This window comes from Panthera uncia (assembly GCF_023721935.1).
Source record: "Panthera uncia isolate 11264 chromosome B3 unlocalized genomic scaffold, Puncia_PCG_1.0 HiC_scaffold_1, whole genome shotgun sequence".
Taxonomy (NCBI): domain Eukaryota; kingdom Metazoa; phylum Chordata; class Mammalia; order Carnivora; family Felidae; genus Panthera; species Panthera uncia.
The window spans coordinates 12313524-12337353 of NW_026057582.1; the positions used below are offsets into that span (position 1 = coordinate 12313524).

Sequence of the window (23830 nt, forward strand, 5' to 3'; positions counted from 1 at the left end):
CAGTGAAGAGGGATTAAGAGTTAAGTGTGGTGGAATTCAGCTGTTTATTTTGTCGTTTCTTGTAGATGTGTTTGTGCTTAGCGAACCACCTAGTAATGTAGCCATGATTCCTGAAGGGAAGGGCTCAGAGTGCAGGAAACACAGCCCAGGTGGCCAGAGAGGAATGGCTGGTTTGACGGGGAATCTGAGGGACTGTGGACACGTGTGGGGCTGGAGGAGACCCCTGGCCCAGACGACTCTCCTGGCCACCGTTCTCTGTTTTTCTGCTGCCCTGCATCTCGCCCTGCCTGTTCCTGCCCCATCCCCCTCAAAGACGCCAGAGAAAGCCTCCAGAGGGGCCCTGCCTTCTGTGGGCAGCTTCACAGTCCTCTGGGGAGTTGGGTACCTGGAGGGAAAGGAGGCCCCAGCCCAGCTCCCAGCGGGTGTGCTCCCCTCCGCCAGGCACGACGACATGCTGAAGCGTCAGGCGGAGCTGGAGGAGCGGGAGAAGGTTCTGAACACCGAGAGGGAGGCACTGCAGCAAGAGCAGAGGACTGGCGCCATGGCCGTGGGTGAGAACCAGCGGCTGCGGGGAGAGCTGGACAGGTGAGCTCCGTGTGGGGCGGCTGCCATCCGGGATTTCACGTAGACGCACTCAGCCCTGCCGAGAGGAGGTCAGCGGGGGTCCCCTGGCAGTCCTGTATTTTTTATATTTTTACTTAAAAAATTTTTTTATTGACTTTTTGAAAGAGTATGCACAAGTTGGGGAGGGGCAGAGAGAGGGGGAGACCCAGAATCCAAAGCAGGCTCCAGGCTCTGAGCTGTCAGCACAGAGCCTGACGTGTAGGCTCGAACTCATGAACCGCAAAATTGTGACCTGAGCTGAAGTCAGATGCTCAACCGACTGAACCACCTGGGTGCCCCGCAGACCTGTATTTTTATAAACCCTGTCCTGTTCACAGCTGGGTGGCACAGTTGAGAGGAGGCTCTAGCTTGTTGCTGGGATGGAAGGACTCAAGAGACATATTGCATCAGGCACAGACCCTCATCTGATGTAGGCCACACGGCGATCTCATGAAGGACACACCATTGATGCTTAGTATTCACACGTTTCCTGTTGTGAATTCACCTCCTTCCTAAAATGTATGTGTCACCCCCAAATCGATGCTCATGGTACTTTGATGTACATGCCCGGGGTGGCCCAGTACCTGAGTCACCTGACGCACACATTTCCAGCTGAGGACATACAAGGATGCTCTGCCTTCCTGTTTCAGTTCTCATACTGTGAATAAGCATCCTTTTTGTGACCCGTGGGATTTTCATATTTTTGTCTTACTTCGTGGCAGTTTTACTATTTAAAGTACCCACCAAGTGGAGTACTGAAGTGTTGTCTCGTGTTCCTAAGTGCAAGGCTGTGATGGCCTTACGGGGAAAGTACACATTAGATAAGCTCCATTCAGGCAGGAGCTACGGTGCTGTGGCCGGGAGGTGTCTTTAAACAGAGACTCCTATAAAATAAGGAATGTCTTGATCGGTCGACTAAAATGTTGTAACCAGAGCAGGAACCTGTACTGTGCATTTTCCCGAGGAGCAGTGGTTCAGTATTCACCAGTTCAGTGATCTTGGGGGACCTCACAGAGCATCACTACCTCAGATAACGAGAGTCAGCTCTACTGTTATTATCCCCCCCACTTTTTTAACAGATAAGAAACAGGCTCAGAGATGAGCAAATTTTTTCAAAATCACTTAATGGCAGAATCAGGATTTGAATCCAGTCTTACCACAATGACCGTATAAAGCTGCTTCCTCTCCATGTCCTTGCACGAATGTGCACCGGGACCACATACTGCGGTGTGTCCTGTGCCCTGGGAGACCAGGCTCGCGGGTGAGGGAGTGTCGGCGATAGGCCGGACAGTGACGTGGGGAAGAACACAGCGGCTGAAGGTTGTCAGCCGCGAGGCGGGCTCACCGCTACCAGGTCATCTTTCCGTTTTATGCTTTTTTCTTAAGAGAAACGGGACATCGGGGTATTGACGTGAGACTTTCAGGTTTCTAAATGTTTCTAAATCAGGCACACTGATCCATTTAAAAGAAGGGTGCGGGGCCAAATAAGACACAGCTGTGTCCAAATGAAATCCGTGAGCCTCCAGTGACTGGAACTTTCTGATCCAAATCTTCCCCCAAGAAATCCCAGTTAGATAATGGTTATCATGATGATGATAATTTTAGTGGGTTTCTGTAAAACCCTGGCATCTCATTTTATTTATCCCAGGAGTTGAAGTTAGAAAGGAGCTTGAAATTGGGAAGAAGAGCCAGACGCAAAAATGTTCTGGTTCTGCGTTTCCAAAAAACAAAACAAAACACGCTAACTACTGAACCCTTTTTTCCAAGTACGTATGCAGATATCCCAAGGCTTTAAAGGCAAAAGACATCATAGCAGTGATACTCTGTTGGAGCAGGTGTCTGAGCCTACCCACTCTGTCCCCCCAGCCCAGTGTGAGGACACCAGGGGGATCCTTGTAGAACCCCAAGGGACGCAGTTTGAAGACTGCTGATTTTGTTCAAGCCTCTCATTTTACACATGAAAGAACTGAGGCCCAGAGAGGCTATCCTCTTGTGTAAGGCTGCACAGCAGGGACAGCTCTTCAGCTCTTGGCCTGTGGCTCTCCACCCCCAGGGTCAATTTTCTGCACCACCAGCTGAAGGGGGAGTATGAGGAGCTGCACGCCCACACCAAGGAGCTGAAAACCTCCCTGAACAACTCACAGCTGGAGCTGAACCGCTGGCAGGCACGGTTTGACGAGCTGAAGGAGCAGCACCAGAACATGGACATCTCGCTGACCAAGCTGGACAACCGCTGCGAGGTGAGGCCTCAGGACGTGGACGGCCCTGGGCCCGGTGGGGTTGCGATGGGTCTGCGCTGGCGTCGGCATCCGAAGACTCTGTGGAAGGCGGTACAGGGGCTGAGAGGGTACTGAGGCGTTTAAAAGGGAGACAGACCCCATGATTGGCAGAGATGTATTCGAAAACACCTTTCCATCTGCCCTGTGCTTCCCCGAGCATCAGAGACATGCGTGGGGACAGCAGAACACAGACTTATTTCCATCCCCTTGTCTGTGTCTACACTTTTCATCTTTGCAATTCAGTATCCACGCTGTTCCCGAGAAATGGCGTGAATGGCTGACTCTGGCTCCTGTATCCCGGGGCATCTGGGATGGAGCTTACTCAGGAGTGCCCGGGTTTCCAGAGGAGCAGAGCTCTCTTTTGGTGCACTAGGTTGGAAATTGTCTTCTTAGCAAAACCATCTCAAATGAAATCGTGAGCAGACCCCGCAACAGATAAGACCAAAGTGGATTGGGCAGGAGAGAGCACTTGGTCCCTCCCCAGCTTCATCCGTGGGTCCCTCCCCATGGATGGCACCATCCCCAGGACACAGCTCCTCTTGCCTCTCGTTTGTCCAGAAATCCTCTCAGAGGCCTTTTCCTTCGAGCTGGTGGTGGCCCTGTGGGACATCTCAGCTGAGGAGACCAAGGCCCAGGTGCCTCAAGGCCCCCTGGGCTGGGGCAAGGGGCGTGTGGAGGAGGTGGGGGCCAGACTTTAAGCCAGAGGAAGCCTCAGCCACCATAGGCTGTGCTGTCACAGGGAGGTTCTTTAGGGTTTCGGAGGAGACCTCAGACTGAGGTCCACGGTAGTGGAATGGAGCTCTGTCTGAAGCCAAAGCCTGCGATTTTCCTGCTACATCACCTGTACTGATCTTCTGAAGCAGGAGTTGGCAGATCTCAGCCCATGAGTCAGATCTAGCCCACTGCCTGTTTGTATACATTCGGCTATGAACTAAGAATGTCTTTGACAGTGGTAGTGGTTGGGAGAAATCGAAAGAATAGTTTGTGTCAAGTGGAAATGATAAGAAACTTAAGGATAATTTTTTTAATGTTTATTTTTGAGAGAGAGGGAGGGAGGGAGGGAAGGCGGGCAAGCGAGTTTGGGAGGGCAGAGAGAGAGGGAGACACAGAACCCGAAGCAGGCTCCAGGCTCCTAGCTGTCAGCAGAGAGCCCGATGCGGGGATCGAACCCACAAACCGTGAGATCATCATGACCTGGGCTGACGTCGGACACTTAACCGAATGAGCCACCCAGGCCCCCCAGAAATGATAGGAAATTTAAATGTCCATGTCTGTCAGCAGTTTTATGGGAACATGGCCTCACCCGGTGCGCTTACATTTTGTCTGTGGCTACTTCCTGCTGCAGCAACTGAGTCTAAGCTTTGCAACAGGCGACCCCCTTTCAGTCTGGAAAGCCTGAAATACTTAGTGTCAGGTCCTTTGAAGAAAAGGTGTGCTGACCCTCTTCAAGAGCAGAGCTGCCCACCAGAAATAAAGCACAGGCCGCATGCACATGTTAACGTTTTCTAGTAGCCATGTTAAAAAAGTAAGAACAGGTGGGATTAATTTTCATAGTATATTTTGTTTGGCTAACATATCTAAAATATTATCATTTCGATGTGTATCCAAAAAAATATCTTCTATGTTCTTTACTATCATTAAGTCTTCACAATCTGTCGTGTACTTTGGCACACCTCCGTTCAGACTAGCTGCATTGTAAGCTCAATGGCCACACGTTGCTGGTGACTGCCAGATTGGGCAGGGCAGGTGCAGAAGGAGTTCAGCTCTTCCCATGCCGTTGGCTCTTTTGGTCCTTGCAGGTTCTCACTGGCAGAGGAGGGGTGCACGTCCCTGTGCACGTGGCCCTTCCCCTGGAAGCCACATTCCCAGCAGAGGAATCACGGGATCGCGTAGTGTCTGAAACGCTGTTGATCTGTGTTGTAGCTGCTCTCCCGTCTCAAGGGAAACTTGGAGGAAGAAAATCATCACCTCCTGAGCCAGATCCAGCTGCTGAGCCAGCAGAACCAGATGCTTCTAGAGCAGAACATGGAGAGTAAGGAGCAGTACCACGAGGAGCAGAAGCAGTACATGTAAGGGCACGTGTGGGGTTGACGCCTGTAGGCAAAGGGCGGGGGGAGGTTCTAGCTTCCCGGGCCCCATCCAGGACCTGTGACACTGTGGACAAGGAATGGCCCCGAGCCTATTGGCGTCCTGAGGGCAAGGGGACGGACCACCTTACCAACACATCCTTCTCTTGGCTTCCCTGGAATGGTTCTAGGTTTCTGTAAGTGGTGGTGGTTAGCTTTTGTTTGTGTTTCAAAGGCAGTACCCCCACCAGAAGCTTTGGAATCTGCTTTTGGAATTAAGCTCACTTTTAAAAATATGACAGTGCCGGTGAGAAATACCTCAGGGAAGAATCCAAGTGGAAGGCTGAGCACAGGTGCCATAGCTGGTGTCTTTCTGTCACCTGTGTCTGTTTTCCCCTGGATTGTCGCAAAGTGGGTTGTTGCTGTGCTGTGATTGTCCTCCCTCAGCTGGTGTTAATGAAGTGCCAGCTCTGGCACGGGCCCCATGGGTGCACAGATCCATTCCCTGGGGGCCAGGAACTGGTAGGGGTGGGGGGTTGTGCGAGGAGCACCTCCGTGCTGGGCACCTGCTGAGCTTCATGGAAGGCAGCATCGTGGGGAGATGAGGTTCTCTTGTGGACATGGAAGGTGGGCAGGTGGGGAACCTGAAGGTGGAGCTCAGCAGTGTTCTGGGTGCAGGGAATGTGCACGGAAAGAAGCCTGGACGAGGAGGTGGGCACTCAGCCGTGGAAGGCTTCTCTGTGCAGCTTGTGAGTTTTGATTTGCCGGGAAGGATGCCATCATCCAAAAGGATGCTGGTCTAGCAGGGCCTAGGAAATAGAGGTCTGGAGGAGGAGCCCTGGTCCTGGAAACCTCATGCTTTAGAAGTTGAGTAATCCAAGATCCATCTCGTGGATATGGGGTGATTTTCACCACTCTGTGCTGTGGTGGGTGGGCTCTCCTTCCTCATGAGGGGGGTACTGGCTAGCCAGTGTGGGGAACGCAAGAGGAAGCTGGCTGGCAGAGGGATGTGATCACAGTGAATGCCGCCGCACTGGGCCCGCTCTCCAGCATAACGACGCTGCTTCGTTACTTTTCTGGCTTTGATCCTGTAGAGGTGGCTCGCCACCTACTGGAGGATGGTTTACATGGAAAACCACGCTGTAAATTTAGGGTAGATCAGACTGACAGAAGTTGGCCGTCTGTAACCCAGCTGATAAAAAATGCCAGCAGGGGGTTGGGCAGGTGCTAACCAGAAGAGTAAGAGCCTGGTATCCAAGGGGGATGATTTGATGGTGGTTTTGCATTAGAGAGTGCGGAATGCCGGAGGCTTAGCAAGCTTCCCAGAGCCTGCGCTGAACAGAGAGCACCGTTCTGGGCCCTGGGAGGGGTGCAGTGCCCGCTCGCAGGGAGTTACTCTGCATCCGTGGGGCCAGACGACCACGGAAGTGCTCACAGAGGAAGGCTGAGCAGCATGGCAGTGAGACAGAAGAATAACACAGACATCAAGCCAAGGGGGCCGGGAGCAGAGTGGGGCTTCCTGGTGGGCGCCAGAGGTTCACGAAGCTGTCACTCTTGGGATGTCATTGTGCAGTGATGTCTCAGCCCTCAGTTCGGATGGAGCCCCTACAGCTCCACGACAGAGGCCTGTGTACCTGTCTCTGGTTCAGAGGCCTCCTTTTCTAACAAGGAGACCAGGGTTCCGAGCTGTCATGGCTGCTGAGACCCAGGTGGCAGCCTGTGGGCAGTGCGTGTAGAAGGCACCGCCCCTGGGACTCCTGAGATAAAGCAAACCAGAAGCACACCCTTCATATCAGGAAGGCCAGACTCTCCTAGGGCACAGCAGTGCCCTCTGGCAGCCCCAGGGTCCAGAGGGGTCTTGATCCTTTTTGTGTTTTTGAAAATGTGAACTGATCTCCAATAGTTAGAAATCAGGACATGTTGCTTCATGACCTAAGTTTCTGGCTTCTCTGAAAACATTGGCGGGTCTGCCCTGTAGGCCTCATGGATCCCTGCCTAGTGGCCATCTGTTTGGGCTACCGTGCCCACCGCTCCCCCTGCTCTTTCTAGGCCTGCTTTGCTCCTTCTCTGGCCCCGGAAGCTTTTGAGTTTGCCCTCGTGGAATGTCCTCAGGAACCGGCATCGGGATAGGTCCAAGTCAGAGGTCTGACTTTGCTGAACTGACTAGCTGAGGGCACACCTTTCCCCTTTCACCAAAGATATTATTAACGTGCAAGTGCTGTGGCCACCCCCGAATGCCCAGTGTCCTGAAAGACCTGGCCGCCAAGTCCTTAGAGCTTCTAGAAACATGCAGGTTTTCAGATGGTTAGGAGTCTGCTCCCTTGAGTTGGCTTGCATCCAGACCCTAGGTGATTTATCATGGCTCCTTAAGGTAGCAGGGCTCCCTGGACTCATGCCAGACGTTTCCATTCGCACATTCCCAGCTTTGTGATCATGAGGGTCATGACACTGTGATGTCCAAATCCCAGAAAAGGTTCCAGGCTGGGCTGATGAAGTAAATTCACGTGTTTTATTTAAAACTGGATTGATAGCCCCCCTTTCCTCTCTCTTCACAGAGACAAATTAAATGCCTTACGGAGACATAAGGAAAAATTGGAGGAGAAAATCATGGATCAGTACAAGTTCTATGACCCTGCTCCCAAGAAGTGAGTTGATGGAAGTGTCTGTGACTTAGACCTAGAGCAGAGAATGTCCGTGTTCATGAGTGGGGTGGAAACTGCTCCCGTCTGGAGCAGTACCCAGCTTGTAGAGCCCATGCCTCCCGCTCTGTGGAGGCCCTGTGTGCAGGCCGCTCCCGTGACAGAGGGGAATTAGACGTTCGGCCCCGCCCCCTGTGCTCTGGCTTGTCCTGTGAGGGACGGCGGATGCCAGCTGACTGTGATGAGACGTGGGCTTAATTTAGCCACAGCCCTTTAAAGGGGGCAGAGAGTCTGTGGTTTTGGAGCCATTAAAATGGGACAAATGGCTGCCGTGTCAGGTTCTGTCTCAGGATTTCTCAGGACATTGCAAATCACGTTCCTGTTTCAGAGAAGGAAGCTGGTATAGCACCTCCTACAGGTGAACACGGGAACCCCTGGGCCTCACACAAATTCCTCTGGGCTCCCTGAACCCCAGGGCAGGTTCACAAACACATTTCTTTCTCCAGGGAGCAGCAGGCCCCCTGGCTGTGGGGCCAGCTCAGTCTCCCAGCAGGGCCGGCATCATCCATCAGGATTGACCCCTGAGCCAGCCCTCCCGTGTCCTGTCCCAGCCCAGCCTCAAAGTCAGAATCACCATGAAGCCTCAAGGCTCCTCTGGTGAACCACAGAATTTCAGAACCTTATTCTCACCCTTCTCTCTGACAGAGAAATGGAGGCCCAGATGAGGAACCGAGTAGTTTGTGTAGACACAGTGCTATCTAGTTTCAGAGTCAGTTTTTTTGTTATATCAGGATGCTCCCATTTCCATTTAGCTGCTACTCTGTCGTTTACTCTTAAAATTCACTGGTTTTAATTTAAACGGCCTACTCTACCTGCCTCCTGCTCTCCCATATTCCTCTGTGCCAGGGACTGGGAGAAGAATGTCCACTCACCTCACTCACTATTAACTTTAACAGAAAATGAAGAGGTCCATGACTCTGTTCCAGAATGGCATTTTGACAGAAAAATTGCCAGCGAACACAGATGCGGTTAGCACAGCACCACTTGGTTTCACACAGATAACCAAGAGTCAGTGGCCGTGTTTGAAGTCTGTTTTCCCAAGAGGCTAGTGTGGATTTCTGCCACAACACACATTTCTACCATCCCTGGGCCCCAAATCCAATGATTATGGTGATGAAGAGCACCACCATTCTGAACCCCAAATCAATGGCTTCCAGGCTTATGGAAAGTCCAGCTCCCATCAGGGCCCCCCACCCTGTGACCTGCTGGAGGGACAGTGCGGGTTGGCCTTGTCCTTCTTACAATCTGCTCGTAACTAGGAAAAACCACTGGATTGGAGCCAAAGCCTTAGTCAAACTCATCAAACCAAAGAAGGAGGGTTCCAGAGAACGACTGAAGTCAACCGCAGACAGCCCTCCCTGGCAGCTGGAGTCCCCAGACCCGACGACGCCATCTGCCTCCCAGCTCCTCCGGTTGCAGCCAGACAACCCTGAGACGGCCCCATCTGGCTCCAACTGTGTGGAAGAGCAGGACCCCCTCAACGGGCCTGTGGGGAAAGGTACGAGTGGCCGACCAGGCTGCAGCCAGGCTCTGGAGGGGATGCTCCGAAGGGCCGAGCCTCGAGGGTAGAATGAGAGACGGTGCATGGATGTGCACGCATGTGCGGAGGGGCATGGAGAGGGTGTGCCTCATACGCACACATCTGCCTCTTCGCGTATGTTAGCAACCAGGTAGAAAATATACATCTACTTCAGCAGCTTCGTCCCATGACAGTTTTGTTATTTTAGAATGAGAACCATCGCCCAGCAGGTACGCTGGGGTAGGGGGTCTGACATCCACAGAGATACTTATGCAGGCACTGTAGAGACAGGCTCGGTAGTATATGTTTTGAGGTTGTACATGTCAAAGATTTAGTGTGAGCTGTTCCTGTAGGGAAATCCCAAGTGCATTTAACGTGTTTTATGTGCACATTAGATCTTCAGTAAAGTCCCTGAGTCCTACCAGCCATGGGGCACAGCTTACCCTTTTACTTAGACCTGTCATTTGGAGTTTGCCAGAGGTTCTGAAACGGAGTTCTTGTTGTATATGCTATGTTTCATCACATCTAAGACTCTATCAGCTCTGCACTGCATAATTACTTAATATGCCACCCGGGAAGGAAAAGACTGGCAATCAGAGGAGGAAGTGCCTTACCACTCAGAAAGTCTGTTATACTCTTGTTGGAGAGCTCTTCCAAAGACTTAGGTTGCTGTGCCCAGACGTAAACGGAAAACAGGAGCAAAATAAATTGGCAGTGGCAGTGACCGTTTTATCAGAGGTACCCCCTGGCCAGCGGTGACTTTCAGACACCATCGGAGCTGTGTCCTGATTTCAGAGATGGGAAGGAATGGGGAGAAATGCGTGTCTTAGAATCAACCAAACACGGCAGTGGCCATGAAACGTTGTTATATTTTCAAATTTACTTTTAAGTGGTGATTAAAGATTACTTACCCATAAACCTTGCTAGTAATGTAAGTGTTTATGCAGGACCCTAGGACTGTCTGAAGACCAGGCCTGAGACCTTTGTGCCCCCGGCTGCTGACGGCTGGCGGAGACAAGCTGCCTCTTGAGTGTGGCACGTGCACAAACCTTTTGGGGGGGGTACATTCACCATGCGAGGTCCTGTTCTGTCACTTTTGAATGCAGAAAAAAACGTGCACACGCGCACATACTGGCGACGAATGCTTGCCTCCCTCCCCTTCTTTACAGATCAGATTAGGTGAAACGCTCACGTGCAGCTAAGAGATAAGGAAGCCTAACCTTGGTTTCTAGAGGAGCCCTGTTGCCTCCCGTTTTCATGTTGGCCATTTAAAGCTGTTGACGTTTATCCCCTCCACTTCTATTATTCTGTAATTGACTTAGTGAACTACCATCTGTCTAATGAGCTAGGAAAACTTTGAGAGGAAAAAAAGTGCTTGGCTGGTCCAGACCGTTGAGCTGATCCATGAACGAGCAGGTCAGGGAAAATTATTCATAGTGGCAGCCATGTGTGGGGTGCTTCCTCTGGGCTCAGCATCCCTGTAGCTAATTTACATGCTTTACCTGTCTCCTTGAGTCCTAACTGCCACGTCCGGCAGGCACGATTAATCATCCCTCCTCAGAGCTGAGAAAGTGAGGCTTGGTGAAATTAAATCCTTGCCAGTGTAACCAGTGGTGGAACTGGGATCCACGTCTGTCGGGGTGCGAGCTGGAGTTCTTGACCACTGTGTGCAGTTAAAGCCCTTTGGGTCCCCGAAGATGTTGAACTAAAGTGTGGCAGAACCTGAGGTCCCTTATTCTGGCCACCAGGTGGCGCTGTGGAGGAAGAAATAACCGAGGATCCCATATTGCTTTAATCCTAAATGAGAAATTGGTTAAATCAGCTGTGTCAATATAGGACGTGTTCAGAAAGTAAGACTTGAGTGTCTGCTCTGACAAGACTCTAAAGGCCAAGAAGTGTGGGATTGGGGTAGAGGTTGTGCGGGAGATCGAAAGGGAAATAATTCTTGACAGGAGGTTTGGTATAAAAAGTGATATTTTCATTGTTTTTAAACATATACTGCCAAAAGAGGTTATTGTAGATATACAGAGTTACTGGTGAATACTTGAGGGTAGACTGTTCATGACACCAGGCCAGAAACAGACCATTAGGGGTTTCCAAGGCCTTTGAACAGGAACAGGAGTAGAGTGAGCACCACATCATCAGGGGGCCTGTCATTAAAATGGACGAGTAAGAGAAGCCGGGTCCTAAATTAACAAACATCCTTATTTAATAATTTAACACTTTGAAATTGAAATATGTCTCAGCCATTGGCTCCTTGAGCAGTATATAGTTCTCACGTGCAGAGTGAAGCATTGGCACAAAGATGCCGGTGAAATTAAATTGACTCCGAGCATAAATGATTCACGGAGTCCTGGTTCTGGGCTTGTCATGGGTGTTGTTTCTGTCTTTCCTGGGTTGGACAGGATTCTGATTTCCTGACTACATTTAGCTTATTTAGAGTCATTTGTTGTTACTCATTTGATTTACTTGTTTTTTTTTTTCTTTTCTTCCTCTCTTGGGTATTGCGGGGAATAACAATTTAGCAACTCAGCGCAAAAAGAGTCCCTTTTTGAGAAGCAAAAGCAAGGACAAAGACAAGTCTCCAACGGCCCACCCAACTCTGTCTAAACGCCTGCGGTTCTGGTCTTCCTCTGACATCCCATCCTCTCCTAATGAGCCTGTCCCTTTTTCAGAAATTGGAGATTTCTAATCCTTTTCCTGTATCATGTGTCTTCATCACGTAATCCTCCTTCATTTCTGAAATTCAAACAAAACCAAAAAAGAAACAAACAAACAAAAAGTACCTAAAGGCCAGATGACCCATAGTGGACCCCTCCTTCCCAACCCCAGTTCAAGCCAAACTTAAAGTAGCCAGCGTGGATTCTGATTTCAAAAGAGAAGATGAGTTGTCACACCCTCTGGACCATTTCTCCAGCGCAGCACAGTTTTAGGGGAGCCTCGGGACATCCGTGCACAGGTCCTTGGGCCAGGATGTCCATGCTAATAAGTAAGTCTGGTGGCCGTGGGCTGCCTTCCCCTCTCTCGCACCTGCAGGCTTATGTCATGCCCGTGTGTAAAGCAGGACTGGTCAGTTGTCGCTTTGCTTCCTAAAGTATACGGCCTCTGTCAAGTGAGATTTTTTTTTTTAAGACTTATTTTTAAGCAGCTAAATTTAAAACCGCTGCCCTTTCCTTTGTCAGAGCACCGAATTGTTGGCTTTTGCTGACAAGGCCCTTTTTAGATGTTCTCTGTGTTTTGAAGGATTTACTGCTCCATTCAAGCATTTTGTATAATTGGATCGATGTTGCCAAGCCAGAGGGCAGCCCAGAATGAAGTTTTATGACTGTGTGGTAGCTCTCTGACCTCTTGGATGTGGAAGCCAAAATGGTAGCGGACAGAAAGACCATCAGCACACCAGTCATGCCCAGAGCGGGGGGATGCTGGTCGATAGAGGCCTTTAGCTACTGCACTGTTTGCTGTCTTCCGTCATTCCTGTGTGGTCTTCTTGAGTTCTGCCACATTTTTTTTTTTTTTATCACCTGTATGATTACTTCCGTGTTTTCCCTTGAACTGACTCAGCGTTGCTACTTAAATTTATTTTTAAAAGGAAAGATTATTATCAGTACTGTCTGTGGAAAACCGGTATCAGCATAAAAACAAGGTAACCATAAAAGTACATACATACCTACTAAGCTGTCGAAGTCGTTCAAAGTGGCACTGACTTCATCTCGCACGCTCCGCCTTGGGGACCCCGGGCCACCGTGCTCCTGGTCCCCCAGGACTCTGTCTCGCCAGCATGCCATTGGAATCGCCCTGTCTCTCTGCCATTCGTGCTGTCTGCTCATCTCCACCTCCCCTCCGCTCCTCATTTTAACCGCACCTGTTGGATGCCTGTCCCGACTCATTCCACCAGACTTGAATCTTGCTTCTCATCAAGGGTATCTTTCAGAATCCAAATTTTGCCTTGGTTTCAAGTTGTAAGATTTGGGCACTGAAAACTTCCCAGCGAACCCAGACTTCGAGTGGCTGAGGGGCCGGTGGGGTCAGGTCCACGGAAGGGCCCTGGCTCTGGGTCCCCAGCCACGGGGTTCCTGGGTTGGGACATGGTGACGTCCTCCTGCTCCTAGTAGTTCCAACGGCACTCGTGTTACCTTCCATTTAGAGAGCCCATCTCCTTTCCTACTGTTAGGTAGTTGGAATGAGTTGGGTTTTTTTTTTCTTTTTTAATATTTTTACATAGATTTTGTTTTATAATAAGAGTATGTGTTCGTGGTAGAAAATTCAGCGATTGCAGAAAAGCACAAGATGCAAGGTAAAAGTCACTCTTAACAGAAATTAAGAATTCTTAAATTGTCAGCGTGACAGTGAACATCTTCTTCAAATCCTCAGTGAAGCCAGCTGGCAGGATGCACATCCTGGGCCTTTGGAACCTTGGCTGCAGGCCTTGAGTGATCTTGAGCAGAAGTTATGAGGATCTTTTTAGATCAGTCATTGGAGTTACATACAGCAGGTGTACCCCGTAGTTCGTATGTGGGACCTGTAGCAACAGTGTGTCGATCCGATCGTCTTGAGTTCTTTATCTTCTCCCGGCTTTTCAGGGCTTGCAGTAGGATCCATCTGTAGAGCCAGGGCCGGCCTCTCTCGGCCTCCCAACACAGGCCTGCAGCCTGCGCCCTCTTGTTGAAACTGCAGCCCAGCTTCTGTCTTGTTGTGGTCCGTGTGCCCTGGTGTCCCTGCTTCTAGACCTCAGTGTGGCAGCCCAGCCTTCGCACGGGCTTTTGCAGCCCCATTTCTCAATGTCCTTCTCTGCCCCAGGCCCTGGGGACCTAAAACCAAAGCAAGGGTCCCCGCACAGAGGCAGCCTTGACCGCACAGATGCCTCCGCCGACCTGGCCGTGAAACCCTGGCCCTCGGAGCTGAGCTCCCGGACCTGTTCAACCTCAGCCATCACTACAACCCCTTCCAGCTCCACCCCCATCTCCCGGCACCCAGGCCGCACCAAAGGTGAGTTGTGGGCCCCTCCAGAATAAGAGGGATAAGCGCCCAGGGTCCTTCCGAAAGACCCCAGGCTATGAGGTGGTAAGCAGAGCAGGTAAGCTGTAGGCAAGCTTTGAAATCACAAAGGCATGGATTCTGCCTACCAGCTGGGTGACTCAGGGCAGACAACTTCACCATCCAGAGGCCCGATCCTAAGCCGCTCTCACCAGCACTTTTCAGGAAGTGGTGGCACCCAGTAGCTCCAGAAGGGAGGTGAACTGGAGTTTGGGCTAAATGCAGGCAACACCCTCACTCCACCGTGGTGGGAGTTTGGAGGTTTATTCTCTATGGAGGAAACACGAGCGTGTCTCTGAACTGGAGGTCCACTCAGTAGATTAGAGAGTGGGTCTCCTAAACTGAGGACAAGGGGATTTGGGGAGGGGCTTACAAACTGAACTTCTCTCTGGGTGCCAGGAGCCATATGTGTCCACACCTCTGGACGTGAGATTAAAATGTTCTTCGACCTGTCTGATAAGCTTGAGAAATTCCCACCAGAACAGCTCAGTCATATCTTGCCAAGTGAGGCCTAGGGAAGTTCAGGGATCCCTGGACACCTGAAGAGAGCCTCTGGCCAGGGCGACCAAAACCAATACGAGGCCACAGAGTAAACAGCACAGAGGTGACAGCTTTGAAATGCCTGTCATTAATAGAGTCCGAGATAAGTGAGGTGGTTTTACCCATGAAACAAGAACAGGATGCTGTAAAAGAGAGCAGTTGGGGGGAAAAGCACTTGGAAATCTAAAATCTACAAACAGGAAGATAAAGCTTAAGACTGAAAAAGACATCCTGCTTACAGTTTAGAGATATGAAAATATCTGAAGCAACAGCTGGAAGGGGTGCCTGTGGGTGTTGGAAATTGGAGAGAACTGGGAAGGATTACTGTTATACCACCACCCCACCACCATACCACCTGGCTGTGCAGAACCTTGGTTTGACAGGCAAAGCACACAGGGTCCCCACCCTCAAGGCGCATCTGGGTTAGCTTCACGACCTTGTTCACAGCTCATGAACACCTCTGGGGAGATGAGTGGGCACAGGGCGAGCAGGTGGTCCTTCTCTACTCCTGGCCAGACACTGGAAGTGGTAGTCTCATGCTGGTGGAGGTCAAGGGGATGGTGTCACATGCTAGGTGGACAGCCTGGACAGGCTCCTTGTCAGCAGTCTCCCCCCGTTCTCCCGGGGCCTGGGGTACAGAAGCCCTGCCTGGTCTCAGGGAGGAGCCGGGACTCCATCTCCCCTCGGATTTCCAGCGACCTGTGCAGTTCAGGGTCCAACCCATGAGACTAATTCGCGGGCCCTGTCTGGATCCCAGTCCTAAACCAGAGCCTGAGCCTGAGCCTAGAAACCTCTCTGGCCATTCCTACACCTGTGGAGCCTGCAGGAAGGTGGGTCACCTCTGCAGACCCAGTCCTGGCCACGCCGCTTCCCCGCCAACGTGTACTCACACTCCTCAGTATTGACTGCCATTGGGCAAGTAGCAAGTGGAAACCCCCCCCCTTAGAGTCAGCCATTTCTCTAAGTAAATCTGATTCCTTTTAGAACAGAATTTATCGGTTTATTTTGTTATTTTGGGGGGGAGAGTGCGTGTATATGTAACCAAGGGAGAAGGGCAGGTGGGGAGAGAGAAGGAATCCCAAGCAGGCTCCACACTGAGCGTGGCTCAATCTCAAGACTGTGAGACAATGACCTGAGCTAAAATCAAGAATTGGACAACCCACTGATGTACTCAGACGCCCCTAGAGCAGAACTTAATAATCAAGATCTGGGCGCTACAGAGTTGCCATTGCTTCTGGCCCTTTCAGTAGAGAAAGATGGGACACATTATAAGTTTGTGTCAATACTTCCGATTCAAATGTAACATTACAGGGATTTTCCTTCTTTGATTTCATATCTGTCCTTTTCTTACATGGAAATCTGGTCTCCTGAAACATTGACTTATCTTTTTCCCCCCAAATATGTGGTAAATGGTTTAAAAAGTTATGCCAGTGTTATTAAAGTAAATCCACTAAGCGGTATTTTCTTTATAGTTCTTTTACTCTTTAAGTTCCATCTCACTAAGGATGCACACATAGAGTTTTACATTCAAAATGTAAACAGATAAATGTTTCTCTCTGTGTGATTGTTAACAATTGCATGCAGTGAGGTTTGTTCTGTTTTCAATTTTAGACTTCTTCATAAATTAACCCTGTGTTTAAAATACATAATATAGATTCAAAAACCTGAATAATGTGAGGAGGTATTCTCAGTGTTCGAGGTCCCCTCTCTGCCCCCATCCCCTGAACTCTATTCCAAAACCACTCTCTGGATACCCTTTTTCCTTCGGTACTCATTGAAATTCCTGGTGCTTCTTTCTGCAAAAATAAATGGCACCTTGATTTCTTTTTTTCCACCTAGGCATACATCATGGAGATCTTTCTTACTTTAATTGGTATTAAATGGCCACATATCACACAGTCTTTTCAACCAACCCTTCTCCAGAGCTGATTCCTTGAATTGGGATTGCTGGGTCAAAGGGCAAATAAAAGTATACTTTTTCCTAAATAAGAGTCTGTAGTTTTTCAAAGTGTTCCAGAAACTCCTGCGTTAATAACCGATGACCTTACTGTCACCATAGGCTATAATTCAGATGACAGCCTCTGTGACCCGTCCCTGGAGCTGGAGTTCAACCACAGGCAGTACGGTGAGTGCTCAGCGTCATGTCCTTGTGCCTGGGGTCTCAGACTCATTTTCATCTGCAGTACTTTTCCTTCAACCTCAGTCCTGTGTGGATGTCCGACATACAAAATGGGTAGAAGTGAGGATGGAGAGGGGCCGCAGTTCCTCCAGGCTCCTTCCTGCCCTCCCCAGGGTCCTGAGCATGTGGCTTCTGCTTACATACCTCCAGGGACAGGGAAGTCACCACTTCTTTTTTTTTTTTTTAAATGTTTGTTTTTGAGACTGCACAAGTGGGGGAGGGGCAGAGAGAGAGGGAGACACAGAACCCGAAGCAGGCTCCATGCTCTGAGCTATCAGCACAGAGCCTGACACGGGGCTCGAACTCATGAGCCGCGAGATCATGACCTGAGCTGAAGTTGGAGGCTTAACTGACTGAGCCACCCAGGCGCCCCGGAAGTCACCATTTCTAAAGTATCCCGCGTCTACAGGCTCCAACTGCCCTTGCTTTGGGGGAGCCCCTCAGGTTTGCCAGGGCATTGTGGTGACCCACACGGGGAGCACTGAGTGCCAGGAGGTCCCTCAGTGTCCTCACTTGGAATTCAGTTGTCCACATTAGCTCCACATTGTACTAGTCTTAGGAACTGATGAAGCCCTTGGCCATTTGATTTAGAGACATTGTAAGTTTCTGCAGCAGGGAAACAGCGAATCATACCAGCTTTCTCAAAACTTAAAAGCTGCTTTGGGTTTTGGTGAGTTTTGAAAAACAAAAATCCTATAAGGGTGAGGAAATGATTCTTAAAATCAGAAAGCTCACCGTGAACTCTGCTACTTGGGAAGTGATCAACAGTAAGTGTAGGGGCTATAGCGTTGTCTCCCGTCCGTCGTTGTCTTCAGTGTCTTACGATGCGGACGTTCATACAGATACAGACGCTGGCGCTCTGTATGAGTGGAAGGACATGCTCTGTGGCACAACAGTCTGGCACGAGGGCCCCTTGTGTCTTTGCACCGAGGGGGGCGGTGCCACACCTGGACATACTGGCCGCGGTGCTTTGTTAGGGGCACTGAGGAGCCAGATGGGTGCTCCAGCGGCTGACCAACCGAGGGGTTTTCTTCCTAAGCACTCTGATTCCTTGAGCTTTTCTTATCAGGGGAGAAGGAAGGAAAAGCAGTTTTCAGTGCTGTGGTTGAATAAACAAAAGTGCTTTGGGGCCCTGTTGATTTGTGTCACGGTTTTCTTTGAATGAAACTTAATTCCTTTATAATTTTTTTTTAATGTTTATTTTTTTTTGAGAGAGGCAAAGTGTGAGCAGGGAAGGGGCGGGGGTGGGGGAGGGTGGTGGGGACACAGAATCCGAAGCACGCTCCAGGCTCACAGTTGTCAGCACAGAGCCCGACCCGGGATTCGAACTCACAAACTGTGAGATTATGACCTGAGCTGAAGTCGGCTGCTCAACTGACTGAGGCACCCAGGCGCCCCAAAACTTAATTCCTTTTTAAAGAGAGACGTGCATTTTCTTCAATTTTTCCTTCTGAAAGAGGGGACTCTGCTTTTACACTGTTCGTGAAAACTGCGGATTTTTTGGCTCCTCCCCAAACCCTGTTTGCTAGTAAGAGTTTTCCAGATGCCTGCTATTTGCAGAGTGCACCAGCACTTGGGAACTGGACGCCCTATAGACCCAGTAAAGCAAGAGCAAACTCTCCCCAGGGGCACAATGAACAGAGCACCTCCGCGCGTCTTCGGTTCTCCGTGCCCTTCGGCTCGACACCAGCTGCGTGCTGAGGTAGATGCAGGGATGACAGAAAGGCAGTCCTTGTCCTCCAGGGGTTCGTGGTCCGGCAGGACAAACAAAGTGGTGTGGGACAGGCCGGCAGGGCTCCTGGAAGAGTGGACCAGGAGAGCGGGGGTCTGCCGGCCTTGGAGGGCCAGCCTGCCTTTTGCAGCGGTGAAGCCACCCCCACCTGCAGCCAGGCTCGCCCCCCGCCTGCCTCCCCCTGCTCCCCGCCCTGAGCTCCCTTGTGCACACACTCAGGCAGGCTCATGCAGCCAGGAGAGCTGCTGTCTCCAAGTTCCTTGTCACCGGAAGGGCCAATTTTTCCCTTGGGGGCAGATGGAAATTCGAGGCAGAGGAAGCAAGGAGCTGAAGGGCCACAAACAGCCAAGAAAAGCAAAAGCACACTCTCCCTCCCCTCCTCAGGGTCCCCGCACTCACTCCTGTGGATCAGCAAAGGGAAGGTGCCCTGGGCGCAGGCACGCACCCCCTTGTACACGTGTGCACCCCGCTGTCTTCTGGCTCCTCTACCCCCTCCAGGTCTCACATGTGTTCCAGAAAGCTCTATGTAATAATAGGCGTGGGCGCTCTCCTCTCGTTAGCTTCCCCTGAGCAGCCCTTCTCTTTCGGTCTGCTTCCTGGACTAGCGTTCGTGTGCGATTCGTGTTGTTAACAAAATTGTCTCAAGTCCTAGCCCTAGACCTAATAAAAACAACGCTACCTGTCGTTTCTGGGTCGCTTGCTGGATGCCGTGCCTCACACGCAAGTTTCTGGCGCTCCTGGTGGGGGAACATAGAGAACCCCGGCACCCATCCATCCTCAGGGCCTCTGCCTGGACTTTGGCGTGGACGTGCTTTGTTCTGCGGCCTTTCTCGGGTCAGGTGGTTCAGTCTGGGGTTTACCTGCTCGTTGGCCCTTGACACGGAGTGTCCTTTCCTTTCAGTGTCCCGACCAGGCAGCTTGGAGAGCAGTCGAAATGCATCCAGCGACAGCTCGCCCCTCAACCTGAAAGGTCGGTCAGCCTTGGCTTCCGCACGCTTTTCGTTATATTGTGGGCTTTGGTTCTGGGCTCGTGTTGTTTTTTTTTTTTTTTTTTTACAACAAAGTGGTCATCTTCACAGGTTGTCTGCCTCATCGGACATTTGCCGGTGGAGTCCACATCGTGCTGTTTGAGGCACACACCTGGGCGTTTGAGCGGATTTGAGTTTGAATCCCTTCATCCCCATAGACCAGCCCTGGGTGCCCGCCCCCCTGCCCCCCGTTCTCTGAATCTGAGCTACTTCATCTGTAGCGTGGGGGTACTGACTATAGTTCTGTCTGGTGGCCAGAGAGCATAGTGGGATGACTTTGATTCTTCTGTACTTTTTTAACTTCGTTATACAGTGCACAGTATCGTCTGTCTTAACATTTCTGAGCATTTGGAAAGAATGTGTGTGTTGTCCCAAGCCTGGAAACTTTTCACAGATAACTTTTTTCCCTTCTCATGCGCATGACCAGCCCCTGGAAGACCCCTAGCGTGGAACAGGTGCTGATTAATCCTTTAATACATGGATGGATGAGACCTACTGAGTGTGGTGCCTTCAGCTACTAATATTAAATAATAACTTAAACGTTACCAGAAGCTTTCTGCTTTTATCTCAAGGAGTTTCGTTTTTAAATGCCAGAGTGAAATTCTGAAGCTCTCCAAAACGTCCTTAATATCCGAATTGCAGCTGGGAGAAGTGTGGCCTGGGTGCCCTGGCAGGGCTCTCTCTGTTTTCCGTGACTTCGAGGCAGCACAGAGCCCGCTGGAGGCAGAGGAGACTCACGCGTGTCCCTCTGTACCGCCCCGCCCCCACTCCCAGGTTCCTCTGACCAGCTCCACAGAAGGTCCGAGAGCTTCAGCAGTGAAGACCTGATCCCCAGCCGGGACACGGCCACTCTGCCACGGGACGCCAGCACCACGGGACGCGCCGCCCTCAGCCGCCATGAGTGCCCCCCGCCCCGGAACGGGCCTCTCCCCCAGGAGGGCATCCAGAAGAGGGGCGCGGGCCAGCCTCACGCTGGGGGACGGCCCAGCTCTGCCTCGCCAAGCAGTGAGATGGTCACCCTGGAGGAGTTTCTGGAGGAGAGCAACCGGCGCTCCCCCACCCCTGTGAGTGGCCCGGGGCTTGGACACAGAGTGCCTGTCTTCCCCACATGGGCACTGGGGGCTGAGACCCTGGCAGCAGAGTCCCAGAAAGGGACGGGTCAGGCGTGGTGTGGCCTGGGTGGAGAGCTGGCTTGGATGGGGGAGGGCACCCACTAGTCAGCAAGCCACTGGGCTCTGGCAGCCGACCCCAGACCTCGGAGCCTGTTTTCTCCATTGTGAAGTGAGCAGGCAGGAAGTTGCTGCCAGCATAGAGGGTAGGGATGGGATGTGCCCACCACTGGGAGCTGCTCTCGGGATATGGCCAGCACCCAACTTGGTGGGGCTAGGGTCTCAGCAGCTTTTGTGGCAGAGCCCCGAATACCCACTTCTCCCCAGCCTCCACCAGCAGAGGTTGGCAAATTGTTTCTGTAAAGGGCTCAATAGTAGATATCTTAGGCATTCTGGGCCATGCAGTCTCTATCGCAGCCTCTCAGCTCTGCCATTTTCGTAAGGACACAGCCTTAGATCTTCTGTCAGTGAATGGACATGGCTGTGTTCCAACAAAACTTACGGATATTGACATTTGAATTTCATTTAATTTTCACGTGTCACGTAAGGCTTTTCTTTTTAAAAATTTTTAAAAATCATTTTAAAAATGTAAAAACTCTCCTTAGCTCTTAAGCCATACAAGAACATGTGGCCAACCGAGATTGACCTTCAGCTGTAGTTTGCTGGCCTGCATCCTGCAGCTCTGACCCCCAGACATCACTGGCGTTGGGGTGCCCTCCTCTGTCACTTGCCAGTGTCTCTGTTTAACTTTCCTGAAGTTACACGTGTGCCTTTTACACACTCTGCCTGACTTCAGTCAAGTAAGCAGTTGGGTTACTGAACAGATAAAGTATACTTTCTTGCAAATGAGATCTTGTAAGGGTTTTTTTGTTTTTTGAGCATGCATGAGTGCACGCATGAGTGGGTTGGGGGCAGAAGGAGAGGGAGAAAGAATCAGAAGCAGGCTCCACACCCAGCATGGAGCCCAACGCAGGGCTCGATCTCATGACCCTGAGATCATGACCTGAGCCGAAATCAAGTCAGATTCTCAGCTGACTGAGCCACCCAGGTGCCCTGAGATCTTGTAAGGATTTTTAATGCTTCCATGATTCTGTCTCATTCCCCTTAACAGTGGAACTTTTTTAGCCACACGGTAAACTCTATGACCCACCTTATAGGCCATGGTGGAAACACTAAGTATTAGTTCAGCAGATACTTACTGAGCACCTACTACATGTTACACAGTGTGCATAGTGCCTGCTCTCGAAAATCAGAGCAAACCATTAATTGGCAAGCTTTTCTCATAGATTTGCTAGGTGCCGAGTCTTGTGGTTGGCACTGGAAGGAAATAGAAAACATGGCCCCTGCCGTCCCTTCATTTACGTTTCTGTCCGGCAAGCACTGGCTCTGTGCACTAGGACTTAGAGAAACCACACAGAAGCCCTGCTGCTTTCAGGAAGCTTATGGTCTGCCAAGTGGTTCCCAGATTCTCCTGGCAGCCTCGCCAGGACACAGGCTGCACCCTGGAGCTTCTGACTCCGTGGGTCTGAGGTGGGGGTCCCTGAGAATTTGCGTGTTTACTGGATTCCCAGAGGATGCTCTTGCTGTCAGCGTGGGTCCAGGCATCACACGCTGAGGAGCCGGATTCCACTTATCCGGTGGAATAAGTGAGAATGGTCCAGAAAGCAGGGGTGCCTGCAAATTGGAAGACTTTCCTTCTCGACCCTTTCCGACTATGTACCTACGGCAGTGAGTTTCCTTTCCTTTTGCAGATTTCGGGGGGTGGGTCCTGTTCAAGGGGCAGGGCCACTCCCCCCTCAGTTCAGACCTGTCCGTGGTAGTCCCTGTTCCTCACGCTCCATATCATCACCTGTCCCTTTTCAGCCTAAACAACCCCAAAATTATCTTACTGCAAAGTCCATGTTGGAAGCCGATGTTTGGCCCTGGAGAGCCACCCTCACCTCTGCCTGCCTAGGGTGCACACCCCCTGCCCAACCCGTGCACCTGACCTCTCCTACCCTCCCCCGACCAGTCCGGAGAAGTCACAGTGTGCCCGTCCGTGCTTTCACCTCCCTGATGCCGGCAAGGGAGTGTCTCAAAATGGGCTCCCTGGGTGGCCAGAGAGGGTGGCCCCATGCAGGTGCGCATCACAAGATTAACCATGTGTAGGCAGCAGCTGGGGTCAGCCAGCAGTAGGTGTTAATCCTGGTCTGTGCTCTCTGGGTGTGGGACCTGTTAGACCCCTGGGGCTTCAACTTCCTTTCCTATCGAAGATTGTTTTAATCCAGCCTTAAACAGCCTTGCAGCGTTGCTCTTTCAAAAGTTCAGGGAGGTTTGGGTTTTCTTGGTGGTTAACCTGTGGTTCCTAGCACAGTGTCTGGCACTCAGGAAGCACTCGATAAATGGTTCCTGTCCCTGCTAATGACTGAAGATCTTAGCGCGTGCTCAACCGAGATCTGTGGCTCCAAACTAGCATAAAACAGTAGGTTTGGGCTCTGTTGAGTTGAGCATCCAGATGTTTCCATGGGCCAGCAGTTTGTTGGCAGGTACAGATGGCTTCTGAGCTGCTGCCCCGTCCTGCAGACTGCCCCCCCCCCCCGCCCCCCAACAGCTCACAGCAGGCTAGGGTCAGACTGCCTCAGCCCTCAGTGCCTGACTCCCACCTGCCACGTGAATGCACTTCCTTGCCTGGTTTTGCAGTGTCCATCAGCCCGAGGAGGAACCTCCACTTGGCTCCTCCAGGCCATGAGGTGCTGACAGGAGGCTGAAGTTACTGAGCGGCATCATAGACCTGGGCCTCTGGTGACTCTGTTTGCCTACACAGTGGTGGCGAGAGGACACCAGTTCCCTGGCCCGGGGAAGCCCAGCCAGGGAGCGGTGGCTTGAGCGGAGCAGTCTGGCGGGCTGGGTCGTCACATGTCCCCCGTTCCCGCCACCCTGTCCTACTAGGCAGCCTGCCGTTCTGGCTCCCACCCACCCCCGCTGTGCCTGCCTCTTATGTGGAGAGTGGTCTGAGTGGCAGTGAGGGTTCTGGCTTTGCAGGAGCTGGTCTTGTTCCCCTTC

The 23830-nt window shown here is 51.3% G+C and overlaps 1 protein-coding gene across 3 annotated transcripts in view; it reads left to right on the top strand.

Annotated features, from left to right (window-relative positions):
• CCDC88C (coiled-coil domain containing 88C) overlaps window positions 1–23830 on the top strand; it is a 129218-nt gene that overhangs the window by 102604 nt on the left and 2784 nt on the right. For all 3 annotated transcript variants that reach the window (XM_049612305.1, XM_049612308.1, XM_049612307.1), the window contains 9 exons: window positions 442–585; window positions 2657–2843; window positions 4806–4951; window positions 7504–7593; window positions 8907–9145; window positions 13964–14152; window positions 16800–16865; window positions 19553–19621; window positions 20454–20743. In XM_049612305.1, the coding sequence (XP_049468262.1) occupies window positions 442–585; window positions 2657–2843; window positions 4806–4951; window positions 7504–7593; window positions 8907–9145; window positions 13964–14152; window positions 16800–16865; window positions 19553–19621; window positions 20454–20743 (1420 nt within the window). The remainder of the gene's footprint in view (window positions 1–441; window positions 586–2656; window positions 2844–4805; window positions 4952–7503; window positions 7594–8906; window positions 9146–13963; window positions 14153–16799; window positions 16866–19552; window positions 19622–20453; window positions 20744–23830) is intronic.